This window comes from Lipotes vexillifer, unplaced genomic scaffold (assembly GCF_000442215.2).
Source record: "Lipotes vexillifer unplaced genomic scaffold, Lipotes_vexillifer_v1.1 scaffold751, whole genome shotgun sequence".
Classification (NCBI taxonomy): Eukaryota; Metazoa; Chordata; class Mammalia; order Artiodactyla; family Lipotidae; genus Lipotes; species Lipotes vexillifer.
Window position 1 is genome coordinate 749,021 of NW_006799727.1, and position 9,214 is coordinate 758,234.

The 9,214-nt window shown below is 50.0% G+C and overlaps 1 protein-coding gene across 2 annotated transcripts in view; it reads left to right on the forward strand.

Annotated features, from left to right (window-relative positions):
* TTC7B (tetratricopeptide repeat domain 7B) overlaps positions 1–9,214 on the forward strand; it is a 245,588-nt gene that overhangs the window by 16,271 nt on the left and 220,103 nt on the right. Inside the window, exon 2 of one of the 2 annotated variants that reach the window (XM_007471886.1) lies at positions 8,303–8,457. In XM_007471886.1, the coding sequence (XP_007471948.1) occupies positions 8,303–8,457 (155 nt within the window). Of the gene's footprint in view, positions 1–8,302; positions 8,458–9,214 lie in introns of those variants that run through there. The other variant, XM_007471885.1, reaches the window with a different exon arrangement.

Genomic DNA, 9,214 nt, shown 5'->3' on the forward strand with positions numbered 1-9,214 from the left:
GCAGGAATGTTTTGAATAGACCTAATGCTTCTCTATTGACATGTAAACTGAGTAGTTGAGATTTTGTATACTGATATCAAGTACTCCCTGAACGGAGTAGAAACCGAAGTTTTTTCTTCCCCATCTGATCACATCTCTGGGTGTCAGCTGTTTATCCCACAAGGGAGAAGGCTGTGAGGAAGGGGCAGTCACTTCAAGTGGCAAAGGGCACAGTTCCTCCTTCCCTGGGGGGAGGGGGGTGCTGGGGTCGCCTGGGCACAGAGCCGAGCCGTCTGCGAGGCTCATGGGACTGTCTGTGGACGTGAACCGGGGACCAGAGTCCCCTGCCGGGGGCTAATTCCCCATACTCTTCCTGGTGAGGGCCCTGGGGAGTGGTCTCTGTTTGGCTTCAGGCTTCCTCTCTATTTGTCACTGGGAAGCTGGTTTCTGCCACCTCAAACCCCCAAAAATACCCGTGGGAACGTTGAATCCAGCCCCTGGGCCCCTGAGTCCCGCCTCACTTCGGTCACCTGAGAATCCCAGCAGGTGGAGCAGGAGAGGGACTTGGAAACTGCCTGTCCTGGCTTGGCCCGGGTTGGGAAGGAAGCTGGGCTCCTTCTCTTGGAGCTGACATCCACATGGTTTGTGCCTGACCTGCTGGGGAGACGGGGCAGGAGCCGTCTGGGTTTGAATCCCAGCTCCAGGACAGTATCCCAGCACCTCACAGTAGCGAAAGGTGAGGAAACTAAGGCTCAGAGAGGTTAAATAACTTGTCCAGTGCCACACAGCTAGGAAACAGAGGAGCAGGGATTCAAGCCCACGGCTGCCTGAGGCCAAAGCTGTTTCTCACATAGTACTACTGTGCTTCCCCATCCTGGGAAGGACACCCCGGCCCCACTTTGCAGTCCTGATGCTCTCCCCTGCGCTTGGGGGTTTGAATAGGCAAGTGGGGGAAGAGATACTCAGATTTAAGTCTTTCGGGAGCAGGATTCTGTGTTGCGACTGGAAAGCTCTCAAGGCAATTGTAGGGTGCACCTTGTTTGCTACCCAGTTCTCTGCGATCACTTTCCTCTCTTGCCTGATGTCCAATGTCTGGAAAACTGCTTTTCTTTCTTTTTTCATATATTCTGTCTTGTTTTTGTGTTTATTTTAGATGGGAGGGTAAATTCGGTCTGTCTTGGCTGGAAGTGAAAGTCTATTTTTAACATTTTGATCCTCTTTTATATTTAATTCTTTAATACAGTGGGAATTCATTTCCTTGTGTGCCCCGAGGTGCTTTATCTCCTTATGCCTCATGGTCCCGGCATGTAGCGGGACACATGGTTGGACCATGACAGCGGGGTGGGGGATGTCTGTTTCTTTTGTCGATAGTGGATTCTGTTTGGGAAGCTGTGCGGTCCTTGGCCAGTGCCCGTGGAGCCCCCTCCATTACTAGCCTTGCAGCTTCTGCATAATTTCTCTGGCATGAGCTGCTTGATCTTTTAAAATAATTAATTAATTAATATTTGGCTGCATTGGGGCTTAGTTGCTGTGCACGGGCTTTCTCTAGTTGCGGCGAGCGGGGTCTACTCTTCGTTGTGGTGCGCGGGCTTCTCATTGCAGTGGCTTCCCTTTGTTGCGGAGCACGGGCTCTAGGTGCACGGTCTTCAGTAGTTGTGGCACTTGGGCTCAGTAGTTGCGGCTCACGGGCTCTAGAGCGCAGGCTCAGTAGTTGTGGCGCACGGGCTTAGTTGCTCCGCAGCAGGTGGGATCTTCCTGGACCAGGGCTCGAACCCTTGTCCCCTGCATTGGCAGGTGGATTCTTAACCGCCGCACCACCAGGGAAGCCCCGAGCTGCTTGATATTTTTAAGATTTCTGTCCTCCTCGTTGGGAGAGTGAGTGGCAGGGAAGTCACCTTTTTTGAAGGGAGGCCAAGAAAACATAATTTGCTTGGGAGATTAATTAGAGCCTGGAAACTTTAAAAATTTCAAAAATGATTTTGTAGCCACCATGCTAAATTTCAAATTAGATTGTAAGCTCTTTACTCAGAATGCGCAGCTGCTTTTAGAACTGAGGAGCTGATCCTTGCCTATCTGACAGGAAACTCCCCCGACTACCTCCTCTCCCTCTCCCCGCCCTTCATGGTTCAGCTCTTGGAGTTTCCCCAAGCAGATGGTCTGTGTCATGCCTTTGCATATTCTGTTCCTTCTGCCTGGAATGCCCTTCCCCACATTTTCCTGCTTGAAAGCATATACCTGTCACACTCCTGCTGAAGGTTTTGTCTCCTCCTGCTTCTCCACCCAGCCAGAGCTACACGCATCTCTGTTAGAGCCCGCGCCATGTTAAATGGTCTTGAAGGACCAGAACCTCCGTGAGAGAAGGGGCGCTGTCTCCTAATTCTGAGGAGAGCCTCTTCCTCTAGGCTGAACCTCTGCCAGGGCCCACCCCGCTGCTCTGCGAGCACTAGGCTCTCTTCACGTCTTGAATCAAGACTCTGGTGCGTGGACTTCCCTGGTGGCACAGTGGTTAAGAATCCACCTGCCAGAGCAGGGGACACGGGGTTGAGGCCCGGTCCGGGAAGATCCCACATGCCGCGGAGCCACTAAGACCGTGCGCCACAACTACTGAGCCTGGGCTTTAGAGCCCACGTGCCACAACTACTGAAGCCCGCACGCCTAGAGCCCATGCTCTGCCACAAGAGAAGCCACCGCGATGAGAAGCCCGCGCACCACAGCGAAGAGTAGCCCAGGCTCGCCACAACTAGAGAAAGCCCTGGCGCAGCAACGAAGATGCAGTGCAGCCAAAAATAAACAAATAAAATAAATAAATTTTAAAAACCAGCAAAACAAAAAACAACAACAAAAAGACCCTGATGCGTTGCCCCAGTGTTAGGAGATCGGTGAACACAAAGGGACGTGAATCCCACAGCACTAGGGAGTGGTTTGTACACTCCTCTTCAACCATGCAGCCCCTTGTTTACATAAACATCTTTGCAAGCCTAGGAAGTAAAAAGCAATGAAAGAGGAGAGGTGAAGAGTCTAGGGGTTCTACCAAAGCCCTCAGTTGGGTTCTGCAGAGTTCTGTTTAGAAAGCAGTGAACTTGGGGATGGGCATTGGTAAGTTTTCTCAGACAGTGTTTCTCAACTGAAAGCCTGTTTTGTGTTTGGGAGATCTAGTTAGGATACGATTTTGGCCACTGTAACAAAGGTCAGAATAACAGCGACTTAAGCAGAACAAGGTAAAAGTTAGTGTTTCTCTCTCATGTACTAATTGACCATAAGCAGCACCCAGGGCTTGTGGCAGCTCCTGGGTGTTAGAGACCAAGGGCCCTTGTGTCTTGCTGCTCGCCATCCTCAGTAGATGGCTTCCACCTTGTGGTCTGGGACAGGCTGCCAGTATCTATCAGCACAGCCACATCCCGGCTGGTAGGGTGGGATGAAGAGGGACTGGATGATGGGCTCATCCCCACTCAGGCCCTGGCCCAGATGCTGCGTGTATCCCATCAGCTGTAACTGAGTCACACGCAGCATCCAACTCCCAGGGGCCCTGGGAAGCTATGCGCACCGATGAAACCTGGGCATTCTAATGCTAAAGGAAGAAGGGGAGAATGAATATTAGGGGGCCACAGGCAGGGATAGGCCTACCCTGGAAGGTGCAGCCCAAATGCCTCTGCCTGTCATCGAGTTAATTCACCATTTATTATCACTCTTTGCCAGATGTTGTGCCCGGCCCTGGGACTCAAAAATAAATGACAGTCAGGGGCTTCCCTGGTGGCGCAGTGGTTGGGAGTCCGCCTGCCGATGCAGGGGACGCGGGTTCGTGCCCCGGTCCGGGAAGATCCCACGTGCCCGCGAGCCGTGGCCGCTGAGCCTGCGCGTGCGGAGCCTGTGCTCCGCAACGGGAGAGGCCACAACAGTGAGAGGCCCGCGGGCAGGAAAAAAAAAAAAAAAGACACTCATGTTAATTAATTAATTAACATGAGTGTCTTTTTTTTTTTTTTTCCTGCCCGCGGGCCTCTCACTGTTGTGGCCTCTCCCGTTGCGGAGCACAGGCTCCGCACGCGCAGGCTCAGCGGCCACGGCTCGCGGGCACGTGGGATCTTCCCGGACCGGGGCACGAACCCGCGTCCCCTGCATCGGCAGGGGGGGGGGGGCGCCCCCCCCCCCCTGCCGATGCAGGGGACGCGGGTTCGTGCCCCGGTCCGGGAAGATCCCACGTGCCCGCGAGCCGTGGCCGCTGAGCCTGCGCGTGCGGAGCCTGTGCTCCGCAACGGGAGAGGCCACAACAGTGAGAGGCCCGCGGGCAGGAAAAAAAAAAAAAAAAGACACTCATGTTCTTCCTTTAAGCCTCTCCTTACAGTCTAGAAGGGATTGGGGTGCTCAAGGTTGCTGGGACAGCTGGGGGTGGCTTGGGATGGGGCACGTCGAGGGGGAGATCCACAGCGCTTAGAGGTCAGTAACGGCCAACAGTGTTCTCAGCATCCCAGAACCTTGCAAAGGCTTGGAGGAGTGAACCTGGCTGGCACATGTGGAGAACTTGGCCGGAACCTGTGTTCCGTGCTAAGGAATTTGGGCGTCACCCCGTGGTGATGGGGCTGGGTAGGCAGGTGGGGGAGGGTGAACTGGTGAGTCTCTGAGTTCTTTTTTGTTTGCGGTACGCGGGCCTCTCACTGCTGTGGCCTCTCCCGTTGCGGAGCACAGACTCCGGACGCGCAGGCTCAGCGGCCATGGCTCACGGGCCCAGCCGCTCCGCGGCACGTGGGATCCTCCCGGACCGGGGCACGAACCCGCGTCCCCTGCATCGGCAGGCGGACTCTCAACCACTGCGCCACCAGGGAAGCCTCGGTCTCTGAGTTCTGACCCCAGCTGGTCTTCTCACTCACCACACCCTGTTCTCCAGCCACTTTGTTCAATGCAAAGGAAGCTTGCCTTTGCACCTTTCCGATGCTGTGCTGTTCCCTCAGCCTAGTTTACCCTTCCCTCTCTTGTTTGCCAGTCCAGATCCTACTCAACCTTTAAGGCCCAGCTGAGTGGTGTGGTCACTCCAGGTCACCGCATAGTCCCTACTAAGAACTCATTAGCTCTATTCTGCAGTCTTGCTATGGTCACAGTATTGCTCCCATTTTATAAACGGGGGAATTGATGCTTTAGTATGCCGCTGGTCCCACAGCTAGAAAGATGCAGCAGGTAGCAGAGGTCCTGATCTATTGTCCTTTCTGCTCGCTGGCCTGGCGAATCTGCTCCGGGCAGCCATTTCCAGATTCAGGGGCAGAAGATCAGCAGCAGGGAGGTGAGCTGGAGGGGCAGGGAATGATGCGGAATAATTCAGAATAATGCGGAATAGTGTGGAATAATGGGGAGAGAGGAATCCTCAGCTCATGTGTCCAGAGAGCCTTTCTTAGAATTACCCCCCAAAATGCTGAGGTTAAATCCTGGGGTCAAAGTCACAGAGCAACAAACTGAGATTTAAATCTAGGACTCTGAATCCCAGTTTACTTTATTTTATTTTTTGGAAGCTTAAAGTATACAGAAAAGAAATTCAAAGTATACTGATATTCTTACCACTCAGAAATAACCACTATTAATATCCTGATATATATATATATTTTTTTTAATTTATTTCCAATTTTTATAGAAGAGTTCATTTTTTCTAAAAGTAATATTAAATGATTCTGCTCAATATAAATAATTCAAACTGAATTAAAGATGAGAGCTTAAAAATTATCCCAAATATTATCATTCAGAAATTCCTATCATTTCCTCCAGTGATAATCATTCTAGATGTCTCTGTAGGGATATAGACAGATTTAAAGAGAAATAGACACACTCTTATAAATAGTGATCATATTCCTGTTTAGTAGAGTAGCCACTAGCCACATGTACCTATTGACCCCTTGAATTGTGGTAGGTTTGAATCAAGATGTGCTGTAAGTGTAAAGTACACAATGGATTCAGAAAAATTAATATGAAAAAGAATGTAAAATATCTCAATAACTTAAAAAGTACTGATTACTGGTTAAACTGTTAATATTTGGATATATTGAGTTAAACAAAATATATTAGTAAAATTAACTTCACCGGGCTTCCCTGGTGGTGCAGCGGTTGAGAATCTGCCTGCTAATGCAGCAGACACGGGTTCGAGCCCTGGTCTGGGAGGATCCCACATGCCGCGGAGCGGCTAGGCCCGTGAGCCACAAATACTGAGCCTGCGCGTCTGGAGCCTGTGCTACGCAGCAAGAAAGGCCGCGATAGTGAGAGGCCCGCGCGCCGCGATGAAGAGTGGCCCCCGCTTGCCACAACTAGAGAAAGCCCTCGCACAGAAACGAAGACCCAACACAGCAAAAATAAAATTAAAAAATTTAAAAAAAAAATTAACTTCACCTGTTTCTTGTTTAATATAGCTACTACAAATTTTAAAGTAGCATGTGGCTTGCATATATTTCTATTGGATGGCAGTGCACTATTAGAAAATTAGGTGTTAGTAAGTATTCATGGAGGGAAGAAACTGAATCCGAAGGAATGGTTGAGCTCCAAATAAATGCTTCACCATGTGACAATCATTTCCTAAAGAGTCCAATAAAGCTTTTTTTTAAAAAATATTTATTTATTTGGCTGCACCGGGTCTTAGTTGCGACATGTGGGATCTTTTAGTTGTGGCACGTGGGCTCTTAGTTGCGGCATAGGGGATCTAGTTCTCTAGTGACTAGAGATTGAACCTGGGCCCCCTGCATTGGGGTCGTGGAGTCTTAGCCACTGGACCACCAGGGAAGTCCCCAATAAAGCTTTAAGAAGATTGGAGTCATGTTTGTTTTTTTTTGTTTAAACATATATTACAGTGTTTTGAAAGATGAGGGCACGGCCCCCGAAGTTCTTCCCAGTTTTTGCCGTATTATTGTTTTTGCATCATATTAATTTATAACAGTCATGTTGTGTTTTGTAATTCTCGTAGGCCTGCAGGCCTCTGCCTACATGTCCTTCATCCCTGAGCCCTGAATTTCTTTTTTAGCTGGATTTCATTCTCAGGAAGGACTCATGCTTCTGGGAGGAAGCTGCTGTTTGGGCTGGCCCGTCCACGTAGGCTTTGCTCCGTATCCCCGGGCTCTGTGCCGACATGGCTTTACGGCCCTCGGTGTTGATGCGGCCATGGGGCAAGCCTGACGTCCTCCGCATCTTGTAGGCAATTGCGTTCTCTTCTTGGACAGCTGAAGAATTCTTGTGTTCAGTAGCCTAACTCAGCTCTGTTTTTGTGTTGCTTGGTTCCTCCCAGGACCCTCGGTCTCATCTCTAAAAGATTATTTTCGGCTCCACAGTGCACAGACAGAGGCACTGCTGAGAACTATAGATTCAGCAGCTTTGGGTCACTGACCAGAGCACTTGGAAAGGCTCTTGTTACAGCTCTCGGCCTTTGGTAGACCTACTTCCCAAAATCTCAGTGGGTCCTCTGTGATACTTTTTTTTTTAGTTAATTTTAGATTACACAAATAATGGGCAAACCTGTTCTCCTTTCTAGGGCCAGGACATTACAGATAAAGCTAAAGTCTAATTGGCCACTAACCCCCGTTGAGGTTCTCCTTCCTGTACCCCAGTGGTAACTACTGCCATGGGTTTGAGGCATATCCTTCCAGGCCTTTAAAAATTGCTTTTATATTTTCATACAATTATGTTCTGTCCCTTCACAGAAAAAATAGACTGTGTTCAGGCTGGTGTATGAATTGTTCTGGGTTTACTCAGAACAATCTGGATGTGTGGATTCGAAAGAGCTGCTCTTAGAGTGAGGTTTTTATTCTAACTAACAAGCCAACACAGACATTAACAAAGAACTATAAGTAATGCGCTCTTAGGAGCAGAACCTTCATACAAACATTCCCAGATATCATGTCTGTAGAGCTTTGACTTCTAGGCAGAAGCAGACTGCATGCATTCAGGTCATTTTGACACAAACTTGTTTTAAGAATCTGAGTGCACAAGACTTTCTACCAGCTCACGTCCATGTATAAAGCCGTAGACCACGAAAGGGCTAGATTTCACTGCATTGTCTCTGAAAAATACAGAGTATTGGGTTTTGTGTGTTTTGTAGTGATCATGCTGAATAAATCATAAGACAACTTTGTGTTTTCTCCTGAACTTGAGCTCTGTCCACATTAACGAGTATCCATCTTTCTAGTTCAAAAAATATGGGACAGAGGAATGAATGCTTGAGCTACCACCCTTTTGCTTTCATACTCTGGAACATTCTTAACTAATTAAGAGAATTCACCGTAAGATGGTCCTGAGGTCCTTGGGGAGTTCCCAGCACACAGACCATTCCTCACCCCCATTTAGCTTCTCACTGTGTTCTTTGTAGATGACATGGCAGAACTCCTCCTTGGGGAATCGAAGCTGGAGCAGTACCTGAAGGAACACCCCCTGCGGCAGGGGGCCAGTCCCCGAGGCCCCAGGCCCCAGATGACTGAGGTCCGCAAGCATCTGACCGCTGCCCTGGACCGAGGGAACCTCAAGGTACCGTGGGCCTCGGGATGAGGGCTTAGAGGGGTATGCTGGCTCTACCTCCTCCGGGCAGCGTGTGCTCGGGAAGGATGCCCAGGGACGAACTGGGCGACGGGCGGAGCACATCTGTGGCTTGTCTTCTGAGGAGCAGGCCAACTCCCTGTGCAATTGATGTGGGGCTTCCAGACCAATAGGTTCTCTCTGATGAGAGTCTCTAATGACACATTATCCTGAGAAATGGCACTAATCTTTCCCAGGTGCTTGGAATAAAGCTGTTATCTGTGGCCCAGGACTCAATCTGACACTTTGTCCCACTGAGGAGAGAGAAGTGAATCAGGAGTGTCACTTACCGCATGATATCCTGCCTGAAATGTGCAGCTTGTGAATGCCCCACGCAGCTCTGGCCCGGAGCGGGGTGTACATTGGCGCCGGCAGGCCTGGTACCTTGGTGTGGGAGGGAACCAGGGCAGGAACTTCCCTCTGCCTGAGCAATGACCCTAATCCTCATGGCACAGGAAACCCTAAGCGCTGCCCTTCTCTCCATCTGCCCTGTTTCCTGGTCTCTATATTCAGCTTTCCCTCTCCATTTCAAGTCTTTCCTTGCTTGCTTCACTGAATCTTTTTCATCTTGCCTTCCCTCCCCCCTGCCCCCTTCCCCACCCTGTTACCTCACTTACTGGTTTCTGGACACTTCCCTGCCTGAAGTCTGGCTCTTAACTGGTTTCTTGAAGTCAGTCTTGTTCATGTAGCTGACTGCATCCCAGCATTC